We start from the raw sequence: 18,416 nt of genomic DNA, 5'->3' as shown, positions 1-18,416 counted from the left end.
GCTGACCACAGGCAATCGCACGCTGATCGCACTTTCAAGTGCAGTCGAGCTCGATCCTGCTTGACTTCAAGCTGCTTCCTCAAGCGCTCTTGAGATTTCAAGCACGCTCGAAACTGTCTAAAAATATAGACCAAGAGTCACTCAAAACAGTCAAATATCTTCTAGGGCACGGCAGAACTAACAGAAAACGGTTGTCACTCCTAAAATCTCCAACATTAGTCAAATAACGAACCTGTAACAGCAGAATTGATGGCTTAGGCATGTTGGCAATTCTCCATGTGCAGTGCCCTCTGCATGCTCCCACGTGGCGCAGTTGCTTTTGTAGGCGATCCACTGGTGACGTCACTGTCACCGACGGAAGACTTCCCTAGAACAGGTTATTGTCGATATCGTCGTCATGGTGTGCCTCGAAGAAAAACGGTCTTTCATCCATACCACAGGTTGAAATGCTTGCGACAAAAATCCACGGCAGGACCTGTAACAGCAGAATTGATGGCTTAGGCATGTTGCCAATCGTCCAGGTGCCGTGCCCTCTGAATTCTCCCACGTCGCACAGTTTCTGTTGTAGGCGATCCACTGGTGACGTCAATGTCACCGACGGAAGACGCCCCTTGAACAGGTATCGTCGATATCGCCGTCATGGTGTGCCTCGAAGAAAAACGGTTTCACCCGTACCACAGGTTGAAATGCTTGCGGCAAAAATCCACGCAGGACTTTTACTAGTCCGATGGCTGGGCACACAGTCAACATCCACCGGCGGCGCAGAAGTTGCAGCAGTGTCCTTGGAATTCGCGGAAACCTCGTTTAACATGATTTTAAGTTCGGCTGGAGATAACTTGGCAACGTTGCGCCGAAAGATTAATGAAAAACTTTAAAACCTAATGAAATTCCTATAAACGCATGTGCTGACCGCACGCAATCGCACGTTGATCGCACTTTCAAGTGCAGTCGAGCTCGATCCTGCTTGACTTCAAGCTATCTCCTCAAGCGCTCTTGAGATTTCAAGCACGCTCGAAACTGTCTAATAATGTAGACCAAGAGTCACTCAAAACAGTCAAATATCTTCTAGGTCACGGCAGAACTAACAGAAAACGGTTGTCACTCCTAAAATCTCCAACATTAGTCAAATAATGAACCTGTAACAGCAGAATTGATGGCTTAGGCATGTTGGCAATTCTCCATGTGCCGTGTTCTCTGCATGCTCCCAGGTCGCGCAGTTCCTTTTGTAGGCGATCCACTGGTGACGTGCCAATCCAAGGGCCAATCTTCATGGCCCTCGTTTCCTAAAGAAAGAATTGCACATTAATATCATCTTCAGTATGCAAATAATTTTTTGTTAATTATAACTCCAGGAATTATAATTACCAGAAACTGCTGACGTCTCCACAGCGGATGTGAATTCATATTTGCGCATCTTTTTTTCGGCGCTCTTGTAAGGGCCTGCAAAGAATTAATATGAAATGAATGAAATTTGTACTACACCTGCACTACACCCATGATGATTAGACAACACAGGAACTGGTTGAGGATTTCTATAGTGGACCAAGATAACTGCGGAGGCAAAAAAAGTTTTCTAAGTGACAGGGAGATTGCCTTTCTTGAGAATGCTTGGAGGTTGCATACATATCTGAGTGGGCTTTAGTGTTGTGTTATATGGTTTATCTGTATCAACACTTTCACACCTTTGAGTGTTTCTTTATATACCAAATCATTGGTAAAGAAAACCCTTAATTGTAAGTCAGCGCTTGTCCCGTGTTTTCCTTTCTCTGATCCCTCTTTCTTTTCTTACGCTGTTGTATCATGACCATAGGTTGGTATACAGCTAGTTGGTATAGCTGTGCCAACTAGCATGGCCAACTCAATGTTTTGCTACGTTTACCTGGCCATGTTGACTGAAATTTCTGGCATAGCTCACTGCTCATAAACGTTAAAGTTTGAACATTGAAGTGCTGTTTATTTCATTTTCTTAAATGGTTAAGGCACAGACAAGTGCAACTACTTAGGCCATTGCCTCAATGAAGTGGTTTTCGATCAGCCTATGAGAGATCAAGCAACCATCTGCTGATCAGCTTCATTGGCATTGCGGGTCTCAAAGCACTAGACTGCTGATAGTGCTCCTCTAGCTGCCGGTATGACGCGGCAGATTGCCGCATAATAAGCTATATGTAAGACATCTATTGCCCAGCCCAACTGATCATGCCTTTATGCCGGCAAAAACACATATTACATTTATTGTTTGCTTGGTAGCAATGTTCGTCAAGCACTCCCCTAAGGTGCACACTGCTAATATGGCTAGTCATGTATAAAAATAAAAGAAATCTGTTCTTTGACATATTACCTCATTGCTGGCGCTCTGCTGTCTGTCATGACATCTTGTGAGCATTTAATTATGGCGGTCACTCTTAATGGAAGGGGCTTCCTGATCACAATTACATATCGCATTTTTTAAAATATGCAACAACCCCGGTCATCGAAACTTGGAAGTAGGATCATAGACTTCCATAGAAGCACAAACATGCAATTGGTTGAACGACCTGCCCTTTTTTATAAATTTCGTTGATATCCTCCTCAGCGCCATCTGATTTGGAGCTGGAGCACACCTGCGGTAGTACCACAATCTCAAACTAAGGGGTGGCCAAGCGAACTGCAGAGCTTATGTAGCCATAAGTAATAATAAAGCATGATTCATAAAATAAAACCTCTGCCGTCATCATTGTTTTGGTTGTATGGCCCAAGGTAGCTGCTGCACCATGATTCCTAGGCCAAAAGGACCCCATGAAAACAATGCACCAAAGTCTGACTTTCTGCAGCTCACGACAGAAATCCAGCTGCTACACATTCCAGCAGCTACTGTTACTAGTAGCTGCTGGTGGTTCTAATACTACTGGGAACCAGTAGGATACCAGCAGGAAACGAGTGGGAAAATTTTTACCGTGGTTTGCGATAGAAAACTCAGTTAAGTCGGAGGGGACAAAAAGTTACTTTCTTGCTTCTAGCAACTGTGCTGTGCTGTTTTAAGTTTTTTTTTTTTCATATTTATTGAATACATGTTTTCTTCCAGTTGTCACCCCCCCCCCTCCCCACTTTAGCAGTAATGCCCTTGAGGTGCTGCAGGCACCTGTATAAATTAACGAATAAATAAATAGATAAATAAATAAACTCCTTCTGGAGCAGATAACTGGCAGGTTTTGCATTGCTTCTGGCAGCGCTGAAAAAGAATTGTGTTCGCTCATCTGTTCTGCTCACATTTGTCTCATCACACAAGGACTCGCAACGAAACAAAGCACTGCCGTGGAAACATTCGTCATTCAAGCACAAGACATGTAGGCTGGTTTCTATGACAGCGCATATATTAAATAGCGATTAGCGTTACAAACGCGAAAATTGCGATGAAAAGTTGTCGACTACTTCGCACTTGCCTGTCATCGCAACCATGACGAGCAGTAGTAGCATAACATTCGTTTAGCGCCAAAAATTATAGGCTTGTTATAATATCCATGCACACACCCGATATAAACGAAACCTCTTAGAAGCGATGCACAGAGACGCATTAATCAAAATACAACCAATGATGTCTACGGACAGATAAAAAGGGCTACTTGCGAGTCGGGCTTATTGTTACTCGTGGCATTAAGTTCATGAGTAATTAGCTGTTAATTGACTACTAATATGCAAGGGGATGAAGATCAACATGCATACTTACATAAAAAGTTCCTTCGTGCTCCCGTGGGTCACCCAGACGAGTCGCCACGCCACAAAGTTCAGCCTAAAACAAAGCAAGCGCTTCGTAGCCGACGGAGACGAACCACGAAATGACCGGGGGAATAATGGGATAACGGGTTTGCGCGCTAAAGGGATGCCCAGGGATGCCTACAGGGATAGTGCGTAAAGCAGTGGAGGACAGCTCTTTGAAGCTGAGTGCTGACAACGGCACTTCAATTTTTTTTTAAAGAGCTACACATCGTGTTTTTTTTGTTTTTTTGCAAGTTACGAAAGCAAACACACGCGTGTTTACCTAATGCCGTAGTGCTGAAGTAGATGAAGTTGTAAACGAATGGATGTTATAAAGGAAATATGCATTATTTATGCTCATGGGTAAAATTGCTGTGGCTATATCTAATTTACGTACCACTCGTAACGGTAAATCATTATACTTTTTTCTGCACAATGTTGGCTTTCTTTCGTGACAACTGTTTACTGTTTGCAAGCCTTTTTTTTCTTCTTCTTCTTCTGCACAGTGTTGGCGCTTCTTCGTGACAACTTGCATCCGGGTATTTCTTTTTCTTTCTCTCCATGCGTCCGGATCGAGGAGGTTCTTTGCATAGTGTAAGAGAGTAGTGCTTCGAAGCCTGGGCCGCGAAAAAGCTCGGCTGGTGTGCTCGGAAGAGGCTGCCAGAGTCAGTGGACGGAGCAGCGGCAGGCGCGCTGAAATTTTGTAACCTCAGTTAGCATTCAGGCACCTCTAACATGATATATGCTTCTGGACGCCTGGCGCGCGCGGGGCATCGGAAGCGCATACAGTGATATGCAATTAAAGTGCCATCCCGTTATAGTGCGCCACCAACAGTCTTTCTTGTACTTTTTGTATCGGCATCAGATGTTTCGTAGACAGCTTATACCTACGGCGTATATGTATACTCATACGTGCTTGCCGATAGTTGATATGCATCCCAAGCTTACACCAATCACATGCGCAGTCGTTTTCCTGCGCTTCATCGCTTATACTTTTTTTGTATCTTACGTGGTGTTTTAGAAGTATCCTGGTATAGATGGATGCTGCTTTTCACAAACGAGATAGTCAACCTGATCATAATGTTTGGTACTATACCTTATTTTATATAACATCGAATTTAAAACTCTGAAATCAATTATTGCACCATTTAACATGTGCCGTAACACAATATACGCGTGAAAGCAGCTTCAAACCGCAACTTCTATATGTTCTCAGCTCAGTACCGTTATATAAGCAGTTGCTCTAGCTGTTAAAGTATACATTGAAATCTAGCCAAGCGCGAAGGAGACAATTGTTTCGAGAATTAATTAGGGGTCTAATTGTTGAGTGGAATGCGAAAGTAGTAGTTTCATGCAAGCGAACATCATACGCGTCGAAATGAAGCGCCTGTGCCAGGCTCGCCCAGTAGAAGCGCACGCGAAACGAGTGACCCTCAGCACCGGCACTGCCCTTGGCGGCCGCTCTGCGCGGAACAGTACAGTTATGGTGACCATAGTTCAGTGCACTGGCGCCCACACTAAGTGGCTGCTTCGGCTCCGCACGGCGCCTTCGGAGCACCTCTTTCTTCCAACGTGGTTCCGAGCGCGCGCTCGCTTGTCATCGCTGTGTTTTTGTGGCGTAGAGGTGCGGCCCGTATCCATCTGTTGTCTTTTTGTGCACCTGTTTCGGTCCTCGTCTCTCACCGCTGAGCGTTGCGTTTCGTCATGAGCGCAAAAAGGCGTAAGTACCGCATCGTCGAGAAAGAATACCGGGAGATCTTGCAAGAACTCGGTATTCCGGGGCGGCCGGTCGATTCTGCGTCGTCACGCTTAGAACGCGGGGACAAAACAATCGCAGAGTGAAGCATTGTTACTCGACGTTCGCACCCTGCCACCGTCCGAAGCAACCACGCGTCGGAGAATCGGAGTCTGCACCGACGACGCTTGCCCCAGTAGAAGCGGGCCACCTGCAGATCCACCAGCACCATTTGTGCGCGAGTGTGATAATGCATCAGGGAGCAGCACATTGAGCACAGCCAGCAGGCGAAGTGATGATGCTTCAAGCTCTGACCTTTCTATGGATGACTCATATGCTGCAGAACATTCAAGAAATGATCATGCCACAAGCTCAAGAGTCAAGTGATGAGACATCTAGCAGTCCAGCGGCTGAGAATGTGGGTCAGCCTGATGAAAATTTTCTTCATAGTCTCTCGGCGACTGAGGAGTTGGCTGTCATAGCTAACAAGCACAACATCACACATGCTTTGCTTAATGATATGCTCGACTTTTGCCGTCGTCGCGGGATTCCGGAGCTCCCAAAAGATGCAAGGACCGTGCTGCGGACGCAAAGGAGATCACAGCTGGAGCAGAATGACACATTTGCTCATTTCGGACTTGCCAAAGGCATCCAGCAACCGATTGGGCAAGGACCTGTGCCCGAGAACATCAGGCTGCATGCTAACATAGATGGCCTGCCATTGTATAAAAGCAGCCAGACTGGTTTGTGGCCTATACTTTGCCGCATAACGAACTTCAAGAACTCTGCACCATTTATGGTCAGTGTGTACTGTGGTGCAGGGAAGCCACCTTGTCTGGAGCAATTTCTCGCTCCATTCCTAGACGAAGTTTACAGTCTGAGCAGCAGCGGTTTACTTCTGAAAGGGACTAGTGCCACTGTGACACTGACAGCTGTGATCTGCGATGCCCCAGCAAGGAGCTTTGTAAAGGCAATTATAGGACACGGAGGCTACCATGCTTGTGAAAGATGCAGCCAAAAGGGTCGCTATGTGGAAAACAGGCTGACATTTCCTGACCGTCATGCACCGCAGCGAAGTGATGTGTCATTTCGTGCACAAGAAGATAAGCGGCACCACACTGGTGTTTCCCCTTTCACCAAGTTGGATATTGATATGGTGGCATGCTTTGCTACGGAATACATGCACCTTGTCTGTCTGGGTGTAATGCGGCGGCTGTTAAGAAATTGGGTCTCGCAAGGGCACGCTGCCCGACTGAGCAGAGATGAGCGAAGTGAACTCAACAACAGGTTGCGAGGAACAGCTAAAGCCTTTCCAAGTTTCTTCCAGCGAAAACCTAGAGGAGGAGTTGGATCGTTGGAAAGCGACTGAATTCAGAACATTTCTGCTCTACCTAGGACCTGTTGTTCTGAAATCTTTCCTGCCCAAAGAAAAGTATGAACACTTCCTACAGTTACATGTGGCTTTGCGAATACTCGCTGCACCTGAATACCATGTAGTTCTGAACAGCTTTGCCCGGGACTTGCTGATGTATTTTGTTCAGCGGTTCGGTGTACTATATGGGGTGAAGCAGCTGGTGTACAACGTACACAGTTTGGTGCACTTGGCAGAGCAGTGTCTTCAGCATGGGCCTGTGGATGATTTCAGTGCTTTTCCTTTCGAAAGTTACTTAGGAAAGGTTAAGAAGAAGCTGAGAACTACGAACAAGCCACTGGCACAGCTCAGCCGCAGAATGTCAGAAGCAAGGAAGTGCACACAGACTTGTACAAGAGTTGACCGACATGTGAAAGTGGGCGACTGCTTCTTAATAGACAACTGTGCTGTTCTCATTGCTGAAGTGCATGAAGATAATGTCAAGGCTGGCATCTTGCCAAATGGCAGAGATTTCTTCAAAACACCAATTGAGAGCTCTCGGCTACACATAAGGCGTTACAGCGCTCTCAGTTAAGAGGCTAAGATGTGGCCTCTCTCGTATATCAGGAACCAAGTCCAATGCTTGAAGCTTAAATACAAGCGAGGGCACATTATTTTTCTTCTTCTCCACTTGCAGTGAAATCTCTTATTGCTGTTGGTTTGCTTTCATGCCCAAAAGCAACTTAGGCTATGAGAACCACCATAGAGGAAGTTTGTTTTGGTTTGTGGGTTTAACGTCCCAAAGCGACTCAGGCTATGAGAGACGCCACAGTGGAGAACTCCGGAAATTTCGACCACCTGGGATTCTTTAACATGCACTGACATCGCACAGCACACGGACGCCTTGCTTTTCGGCTCCATCGAAAAGCGGCCGCCGATACCGAGATTCGATCCTGCATCCTTGGGAACAGTAGTCAAGCGCCGTAACCACTGCGCCATCCCGGCGGGTACCATACAGGAATTGTCTGGGAAGCTCTTCCACTTTGGGGTTCTTTGATATGCACTGACATCACACACTACATGGGCTCCTTGCTTTTTGCGTCCATTGAAAAAAGGCCGCAAGATAAAACTCACTTCCTTGGGTTCGGCAGCCAAGCACCCTAACCATTAAGTCACTGCGACGGGTCAGATGGCTATTTCAGCATGAAAAAATATGTACCTCTATCAAGAGGGAACAGCATGGTATGCCTCCGTGTCTTTTGCCTTCATCGAAATGCTGCTGAGAATCGGACTTGCAGCCTCATATTCAGATGCAGGCCACAGTTATTGGTGCCAAGGACAGCAACTTGTAGATCATCATTTCTTACAGCCTCACATTGGAGCTTGGACTTCAAAGATAACGGCTCTTTTCAGAGCCACCCAAACGTGCTGGCAGGGCTGCAGTTGGGCCTTCGACTGCTCCCCATTTCCACCAGAATCTCTCATTCTATTTAATAAAATAGACATACAGAATAAAACAATGAAGGATTGAGCACACAAGGCTATATTAATGTGGATTGATAAGTTTTGGGTGAGAGAAATTGGTATATGCGGCATAACTGCATGAAGTGGTGCACAATGGACATTATTACAAAAAATTAATGTAATAGGAGGATGTAACTTAATAGACCTCATAGCTCTAGTGTCCCTTTGAGATGTTAAACTTCACAAATCACAAATTTGTTCACCTGTTTGATATATTACTCCATTTTCATGACAGGTTACTTTCACTGAAGATAGGGCTTTTATATGCAAGATTACATACAGATATTTACAGGCATTTCTGGCAGCATGTGCTCTCACAACTAAAGTGCAGTGCAGATGTATAGGGTGATACATTGCATTTCATTCCTAAAAACTGCAAGAATAACATTAAAATAACACTGGCTTCTGCAAATAAAGGGAAAATCGACTGATCATAAGAATATAACATTGATTCAAAAATAGAGGGGTTTGGCATTTATCACATTACCACATGCCAAATAAGTCCTGTGCTCTGACATCAACCAGTTTGGCTCCGTGCTCCACGTACAAAGCATATTGTGCACAAAAGGATAAGTGAAGTTAACTGGTCATTGATGATGGTCAAGTGGAAATGTCAGCTTCCTTCCTCTAAGCTGTGAATAGTCGTAACACTCCCAAACCAGCATTCATTTTTGACTACAGCCCCATCATCAACCATGGTTAATGAAGTTCCTGGCTGGACAGTATCCCAGGATACTTAAGGCTTTTCTTTTCCACTGCGTTTTTGCTACGGGAAACACTCGTGAGGGAACTCTTTTCAAGTGTGTATTTTTGTCAGTCTCATTTGCACGCTTTAAAAAGTTGAGAGGGCTCATATTTCCTTTTGTACCATACACATTGCTGTGGCAGGAAATGACGTGTTCATGAAGTTATCGTAGTCATGCAAGTTTCTTTGGCCATAAGTTTTTGGTCCTGAAAGGGTCATAAACCCCCGTGCCCAGTATAATAGATGTGTTTGCAGTGTCCAGGAAAGCAGATCTGAACTGCTGTAATGACACACATGTGGGTCATGCAACACTTCAGTTTGCAATAGTACTCACCATTTAATCAAATATTTATTTCGGCTTTTTTTTTTTAATTTAGGTCATTCAAGGGTACTGCCTGATTGCCACAGATGCAATGCTAAAAATTATGAGTAACAACCTCAGAACCTAATGATCGGTTAATCAGGAGTCAATCATTTCAACTGTGAAGAAAACAAATAGCTTTCAATTACGGCTGAGAAACTCCATTTGTCTTTCTTACTGTCATGCCTACCTACCTGAAAAAGAAAGTCTGCAGATTCACAGTACTTAAAAAATGCTCACATTCAGTTATGTGGGCCAGCTGCATAATGAAAGTCTCAAATAAATAATGTGACGAGTCAGAAAATAAAAAATGTCCATGTTCCTAGCACTGTTTTAATATAATGCCCAACCAACTCTCTCAACAAGCCACTTTGCAGAAAATAAAGTTTAGTACAAAAAGATTCATCGTCGTCATCGTCCTCATCGTCATCAGCCTGACTATACCCACTGCAGGGCGAAGGCCTCTCCCATATTTCTCTAATTAACCCGGTTCTGTGCTAGCTACATCCACTTGACCCCTGCAAACTTCTTAACCTCATCCGCCCACCTAACTTTCTGCCACCCTCTGCTACGCCTTCCTTCCCTTGGAATCTAGTTTGTTACCCTAAGCGACCACCGGTTATCCTCTCATAGCACTACGTGTCCTGCCCATGCCCATTTCTTCTTCGTAATTTCCACTAGAATGTCAGTAACTTGAGTTATTTCTCTGACCCACTCTGCAGCTTCCTATCTCTTAATGTTACCCCTACCATTTTTCGTCCCATAGCCCTCTGAGTTGTCCTCAACTTAAGTTGAACCCTCTTGGTTAGCCTCCACGTTTCAGCCCCATAGGTGAGTACAGGTAAGATGCAACTGTTGTGTACTTTCCTCTTGAGCAATACCGGTAAGCTGCTAGTCATAATCTGCGAGTGCTTACCAAATGCGCTCCATCCCAATCTTATTCTTCTTGTTATTTCCTTTTCATGGTCTGGATCTGCAGTTACTACCTGTCCTAAGTAGACATAACCGCCTACCACTTCCAGTGCTTCGCTACCTAACGTAAACTGCTGTTCCTTCCCGAGGCTGTTGAACATTACCTTAGTGTTCTGCATATTGATTTTTAAGCTTACCTTTCTACTTGTCTAAGTCATCAATCTTTATTTGCAGTTCATCCCCCAAGTTACTTTAGCAAGGCAATGTCATCAGCAAATCGCAAATTACTGAGATATTCTCCATCTACCCTTATCCCTAACTGCTCCCATTACAAATCTCTGAACACTTCCTCTAAGCAAGCTGTCAATAGTACTGGGGAGATCGTGTCTCCTTGCCTAACACCTTTCTTTGTGCAGAACTATGGTTGCTGTGCAGCCACTATATATATCTTCCAGCACTTTCACGTACGGCTCGTCTACCTCCTGATTTCGCAATGCCTGCATCACCGCCGAGGTTTCAACTGAGTCAAATGCTTTTTCATAATCAATGAATGCTATGTATGAGGTCTGGTTATACTCCGAGCATTTTTCTATCACCTGGTTGATGGTATCGATATGATCAATAGTAGAGTACCGTTTCCGAAAACCTGCTTGATCCTTTGCTTGATTGCAGTCTGAGGTTGTCTGATTCTATTAGCGATTATCTTAGTAAATACCTTATACGTAAAAGACAGTAAGCTGATTGGTCTGTAATGTTTAAGGTCTTTAGAGTCCCCTTTCTTATGAATGAGGATAATGTTTGCATTCTTCCATGGTTCCGGTACCGTCGATGACACCAGGCACTGCGTATACAGGGTGACCAGTTTTTCTAGCACGATATCCCCATGCCCTTTAACAAATCTGTAGTTATCTGATCCTCTCCAGCTGATTTCCCCCTTTTCATAGTTTCTAATGCTTTCTTGACCTCGTCCTTCAACACTGGAGGAATGCCCGACTATTTTTCCCTACCGCCAATCTCATTATGGTCCTGACTACTTTGGCTACTGTAAAGATCTATATAGAACTCCTCGGCTACTTTGACTATCTTGTCCTATTCGTGATGACGTTGCCCGCCTTGTCCCTTATCGCATGCATCTGGCTTTTGCCTATGCCCAATTTCTTTTTTACCGCTTTAAGGCTCCCCCCATTCTTCACAGCTTGCACAATTTTCTTTATGTTATACTTCCTTATATCGGCCACCTTGCGCTTATTGATTAGCTTTGATATCTCGGCCAATTCTATCTGGTTTGTTGGATTTGAAGCTTTCATATTCTGGCATTTCTTAATCAAATCTTTCGTCTCCTTAGACAGCTTAACGGTATCCTCTCTAACTATCCTGCCGCCTACTTCTACAGCGCACTCAGTAATGATATCTCTGAAGTCATTGTTCATTGCTTCTAGGGTAATGTCGCCATCCTCGGTTAGAGCTGAATATCTATTCTGTAGCGAGATCCTGAACTCTTCTGCCCTCACCGCTAATTCGTTGGTGGGTTTCTTTCTTACTAATCTGCTGCGTTCCTTATTCACATTTAGGCTAATTCGGGACCTCACCATCCTGTGGTTACTGCATCTCACTTTCCCAATTGCCTCTACATCTTGCATAATGGTGGGGGTTGAACATAGTATGAAGTGAATTTCATTTTTAGTCTCCCCATTTGGACTTTTCCATGTCCATTTCTGGTTCTTCCGTTTGCTGAAGAAGGTATTCATGATTCTTATGTTATTGTGCTCTGCAAACTCAACTAGTAACTCCCCCCTGCTATTCCTAGAGCCAATGCCATAGTCACCTACTGCCTGGTCTTCTGCCTCCTTTTTCCCTACTTTGGCATTGAAGTCGCCCATTAGTACAGTATACTGCGTCTTTACTTTTTGCATTGCCGATTCTACATCTTCATAAAAGCTTTCAACTGCCTGGTCATCATAACTACATGTGGGTGCATAGGCCTGTACAACCTTCAGTTTATACCGCTTATTAAGCTACTATGCCTGCCACCCTCTCATTAATACTATAGAATTCATCTATATTGCCCGCTATGCACTTATTGACAAGGAAACCTACTCCTAGTTCTCGCCCCTCCGGCAAACCTCGATAACACAGTACATGCCCATCCTTCAGTACGGTATATGCCTCATTCGGCCTCCTAACCTCACTAAGCCCTATGACATCCTATTGCTGCATACTCTCTAGTTCCTCTAACAGCACTGCTAGACTTGCTTCACTAGATGGGGTTCTAACGTTAAACGTTTCCAGGGTCAGTTTCTAATGGCGGCCTGTCCAGCGGAGCCAGAAATTCTTAGCACCCCCTGCTGCGTCACAGGTCTGACCGCCGCCGTGGTCAATTGTTTCGCAGCCGCTGGTGACTGAGGGCCGGGGTTTTATAGTAATTCAAGTAATACATAAATAGAGGTTCTTGGGGAGCCCTATAAACACTCCAAGGAACCCTGAGGCTCCATGGAAACAATTTATAGAATATATTAGGTTAAAGGAACTAAAGCAGTGCCCCGTAAACCAGCATCCTGCTATAACTAGAGTGAAATAAGCTTGTAACTGCTGTACTATGCCATAAACAAGAATGCGATCAAGAGGAGTTACACAAAGGCAATCAATGATGAATAATACAAGCCAAAAGATGACCTGCCAATCTTTAGCTTGCTGAAATTTCTAGCCTACGCGAGAAAGTGCACTGGTCTTGCATGTAAAACGTGCTTTCCAGCTCAGTGCTCTTTAGGAACTTTTTAGCATTTCGGTAAGGAAACCACAATACTAGTTACAGCACCTTAAAGGTTATTGATTTCGTGAAGGATGCTCCAACGAATATTTACTCAATGTGAAAAATATTAAAATAACGGTTGCATTTTAGTGCAATACCCTGAAGTGAGCAACTGCAAATAAGACCATGTGCAAATAAATGTATGGTGAATATATGCCACCAATTCATGACTTATGCAAATGATAGTATGTATGAGTGCAGAGGTGCAAACATTAGTGCACATTAAATAAAGCTTAAAGGCCCACTGTCCACCCTCCGGTCGAAAATATTTTCTTCCCCGGTGACTGTGAGACTTCGCCCCTGGAACGCAAGGCCGCAAAATGTTTTTGAAAAGAGTAACTAATAACGCAGTTACAGCCACCTCAATCACCCGATTCTATCCTGCCTCTCTCCTTCCGTTCCCTCGCAAAGGTTTTTCACTCTCCTGCCCGAGGTCGTCTAGCCTCCGCAATACAAATTCCCCTTCCTCCTCCGCGTTTGGCGGGAGGTAGGGCGTGGCTCTCCGCGAGCGCGAAAAAAAAAACGGTCGAGGGAGCGCGCGCCGCTGGATTCAGTCTGGCCGTGGCGAGGGAAAAGCGCGCTGCGAGCGGTAGACACCCATCCTTCTCCCGTCAGTCAGCTAGACGGACCAATGGACGTCGTTCCCGATACGTACGTCGTTATCGGGGCCCGTCAGGCCAGCGCAGGGAGCGGTGAAGCTGGCTTCTCAAAGGAGAGCATGAGGGAGCTATGAATTGTATTTTCGATGCTTTGCGGCGCGTGTGTCGCTGTAGAATTTTGCACAGACTATCTCCGGTACCTGATCGAAACACTGGGCTCCTTTTCTTAAAAGGGCCTTCCCTGGACAGTGGCCCTTTAAGACATGCGCTTGAACATGATGATCTAAGTGGAAAACTGTATAGTTTATATAATGAAATTTATTATTGGCACCATTCCTGGCACGGTTATGCAAACTGCAGGGGCATATAGACTCTTGGTGTTGTGCAGCTGGCCTAGTCTTGTGATATCCATTGCTACTGTATGCTTGCATCATTCCAGATTTCATTTAATTACCTGACTAGTTTCAAGTGACATAGTGAAGTATCACAAGGCCTAGAGGATATTAGAGGACGAACACAGTACTGAAAATCTCTTCTAGGCCTTGTGCTGTTAAGCAGCCTCAGTTGAAACTACGTCTGACCAACTTGCCCACTTGTTCTTATCATTACCTGACCATGTGATAAAGTTATTCAAATAGAACAGCCATAATTGCAAGAAAAGATGCTTCATGACTGTGTTGGTCAGCTGCACTCGATCAAAGTGAAGGCTGCAGCCCAGGCCTCATCTCCAAGGGTAGGGGGAGGGGGCCCATTCTTACCTGCTCCATATATGGACTCATAAGCAATGAAACTTATGAGCAACAGGTTTTGGAGAGAAAAAACCAGAATGAAGAGATAGGGCCTCCACCTAATTGGACTTAATTGTTTAGCAGTTGGTGAGACCTTGTTGAGCTGCAAAAGTAGGAATTCCCCACCACTCTCGGAGCTAGTCCCTTTCACGTGAGGTTATCTGCACCAATTGCTTATAGGATTGGAGAGTGTTTCCTGTTGGTCCCTCTATCCTGTGGTGGTGCATAACATAAAAAAAATATGCAGTTGGAATAATAGATGAAATAAGAAGGAAAATTTCCACTGCCAGCATTTCTATTACCCTACATATCTCTCACGAAGTTCCTTCAGTTCTTTTCTGCCACTTTAGGGGAGGAAAATAGGCAAAGTGAGAATGAGTCCAAGAATAGGATAGAATAGTATTTGTTACTTTTATGTCTGAATGTTAATTACTGCGCTTGTATTCTGTGTGCTGCTAACGCACCACTCTTGCACTAATCACAGGGATCACATCTTGATTTTTTTTTTGTTTGTGCAGTTAGAATGAAACGGAGTATACTGCAGAAGTGTAGTATGGGATTGAGGAAGGAACGACACGGGGGTGGGGGGTGGGGGAGTTACATGCACTTTAGCCTAGGGCCCCCGTTTTCCTTAATCCAGCACTGTATTGGTCAGTGAATGTCAGTGAGGATCTGCTGAATGCAACAGATGTTTCAATGATAACATGCAAGCCTCTGCGTGCCACTTGGCACAGATGTATCCAAAGACTAACTTCCTTTTATTTTTCTTGTGAGGCTGTTAATGCATGCAATCACCATATTGCCTTTTTTTTTGCAGAATTGAATGGTCACAAATGCAATACTCGCCATGAACCAGTGGTGCTGATAATATTGCACAACTATTCAGGTTCAGGTTATCATAATTAGCAGAAGAGCTGTTCCTACCATGTGGATGAAATTATGAGAATGTTAAATTAAAGAGAGCTTCAGTGCTGCAAGTGAAGGCATCAGTTAGAAATGTAGTCCTGAGCAGTTATTGTACTGGTAACAACTAATTCTGAACAAGGCAGGCTGGTTATTTCAACCAGCCATATGGAACTGTCATACTATATAATTTTTGTTCTAGGTTAAACTGGATTGCTGTTATTTTATATTATTACTAGGCTTGTATCAATGGCATGCTGTGTAAAACTACATGTCAAATGAAAGGTAATGATTTATTATTCTCCACAAGTGTGCAGCTTTAGAGGTCAGAATTTCATGGTGGCTCTAACCTGGTGCATATGAGTCTAAATGCAGTGTACAGTACAAAATGTTGCACATGAAGGCAAATTTATAAAAACATGGAAATATTTTTTTGTCTTCATATCGGTGTGGACCTGGAATCTTAACTATATTGTGCAAAACTTATTCACTTCTCTCGTCTGTGATGGTATATCTTCAGAAGCAGCCATAAGTGCTGCCTTTAATTTGGATCTGTACTCAATTCAATCTGAAATCTGTACTGTGGGAAAAGTGAATTTTTATAAAAGTGTGCAGTACGTCTCATTACTCTCTCAGTCAGAGACATTCAAAGTTCATGAACTTATTTCAGTGAAAGAACATACATTCAGTTTCTTCAGTGGGCAAATTTTCTTATCAAGACGACAGTGTTACAATGAAAACGAAAAACTTGATAGGTGTTCATGAGCTAATTGCAGGGAGACATTTATCATTTGAAGTGTCAACTCACACTCATCACAAAACTGACAAGTGTATGCCCTTATACAGTTTATCCAAGTTATTCTATACCTAACCTACTGGAGTCACATAAGATATATGAAAACGTGCCTTATATTAGAATATAGCTTGGTAAACATTCATTGGCACAGGCGTGTTGTGAGCTTCCTGTAATGTCCTGTTCCATCAGATCTGATGGATGAAGTGAATACAATTAAACTGCTAGATAGCGTGCAGTGACCGTACACATCTCAAATTAGTATCCATCCTTTTTGATAGCAACAACGGGTTCTACGTGCATAATGCTGACGAATATCGAGCAAAGTAACCTGCGCGTATCTCGGCATAGAACGTGCGATCAAGCATTTTATTGGAAGCATATACATCATGATTTTATAATGCACTTTATTAGCTGCCTTGATGTATCTGTCCGTGCCGTACGAAGAAGGCAAATTGATTGTGCACCTAATACAATTTCTTGCTGCACAACGAATACACTACAAGTTCAAGAACACTAGAGCTATGGCTTTCATCAGTTTCAGATGGCGTGAACTTTTCAGCGGTTAAAATATTGTGATCTATTACTCTGAAAACATTATTTGTTAGGTGCATATTACAGGTTCTGGTTTGCTTTTCTCCTTGCTCATGAAAGGAACAGCATGTGAATGCCAAAGCAAGGTTTATATTTTTCTTTCCTCAGCTGTACATGTTGGTGGAAGTCGCCTGGCATTCAAATTTGTGTTCAAGCTCATCCTGCCATTTTTGAAATGATGTTGTTTAAGTAAATGCATTTATGTAACTTCAATGCTAGCAGAAAACAATGGAAATGCTTAATTACTTGCGGATGTTTCATTTTGTGTAACTGTGCCATCACGAATCTCAATCGTGCTATGAGCATTGCAACGTGTCAGCAATAAATGACACATCTATAGACACTTTTCCCTTTTGATTATGCAGTGGGAAGTTAGCTACTCTAAATAATATAGAACTTCCATCCTTACTCGTCTTCAAGAGCAGATGTAAGCATTAGATGATAGCAAGGAAGATGTAGCACATTCTGGAGGATGAAGAGAAAAGTTAGCTCTTGCAAGTGCTACTAAAGTGTGGCGGAATGGACACTTCATTTGGTGTCATTTTAGGGCCATTTTTTTAAATCTACACCTGCTGCACCAGTGCAGCAAAAATACATTATAGGTATCTGACATTTCCTACACTGGTGTAGCTGGTTTAGGTTGAACAAATGGCCCTTTTGTCATAAGCCAATGTCTCTTTTCTTGTATAAGTACATGTTCAGCTGTTGTATCAAGGAGCAATTAGTGCACATTATGTAATGCTGTATTGTTTACTGCTTCCTAAATTCGATCTGCCTTATGTCGTCTTGGCACCGAAGTTCTGCCATGTATATGTGTTCTTGTGCAATTTTGCTAATGTCATAGAAGTACTGACAAAAGTGTTGGTGATATCCAAGTGCATGACCAAACAGCAAATCTAACGGTATAATCGAGTTGCTTCTATAACTTGTTTCTGTACCTAGTTATTTAAATTTGAACCAAAAGATCAGTTGTGGAGGCAATTAATTTGCAGACATATATCTGACTGAATTTGTTGAAAATGAAATATAGCCAGTAAGGCGAAGTTCTATCAAACCTGCACGCTAAATATGCTTCTGTTACTGCTGAGCAGTCTCATGTCACAGTCACTTCATTAATTGCATGACTGCACATTGCTTTAAAGGACGAATAGGAGACAATCAAAAGGGGGCACTCGCATGCCTCCGAAGAAACTTTGCGCATTTTCACTTAAAAAAAAAAAAACTGTTAAAGGGGCTATGGATACAGGTACATCGCAAGGACCTGGTGCGTTTTTTTTTTTCAGATACGGCTGTATTTAGGTGCAGTAACTAAAAGTGCGTCGCACCAGCCTAAAGATTTACCCCGGGTACGTCAGTATTTTAAGTTCGGCATATCTGACATATCAACTGAGGTTTTCGCATAGGTTTGGTACGACAGATACGATGCTGCACATATGTGCTTCGATCTACTATTGGTAGTAACTATAGGACAAACCAAGTTGACACAACTGCTCAAATGTGAGCCACGTGGTGGGTAACTTTAGCGACTGTTTTTCTTGTGTCTACACACTGCCCGAAATGCGGCGATTGG

At 43.6% G+C, this 18,416-nt stretch overlaps 1 protein-coding gene across 1 annotated transcript; it reads left to right on the top strand.

Annotated features, from left to right (window-relative positions):
- Nucleotides 1-3,996: 3,996 nt before the first annotated feature.
- On the top strand, nucleotides 3,997-9,095 carry LOC146195078 (uncharacterized). Its single transcript, XM_084597678.1, has one exon. The coding sequence runs from the start codon at nucleotides 5,763-5,765 to the stop codon at nucleotides 6,834-6,836; it is 1,074 nt and encodes a 357-aa protein (XP_084453804.1). The 5' UTR covers nucleotides 3,997-5,762; the 3' UTR covers nucleotides 6,837-9,095.
- The last annotated feature ends 9,321 nt before the right edge of the window (nucleotides 9,096-18,416 follow it).

Source organism: Amblyomma maculatum, chromosome 3, assembly GCF_055883805.1.
Source record: "Amblyomma maculatum isolate TAMU_Amacu chromosome 3, ASM5588380v1, whole genome shotgun sequence".
Classification (NCBI taxonomy): Eukaryota; Metazoa; Arthropoda; class Arachnida; order Ixodida; family Ixodidae; genus Amblyomma; species Amblyomma maculatum.
The sequence above is the reverse complement of the archived record's forward strand: the minus strand, read 5'-3'. Positions and strand labels throughout refer to the sequence as shown.

Bases quoted from the DNA above. Each gene is read 5' to 3' on its own strand.
- LOC146195078 (XM_084597678.1), top strand. From the start codon at position 5,763: ATGATGCTTCAAGCTCTGACCTTTCTATGGATGACTCATATGCTGCAG.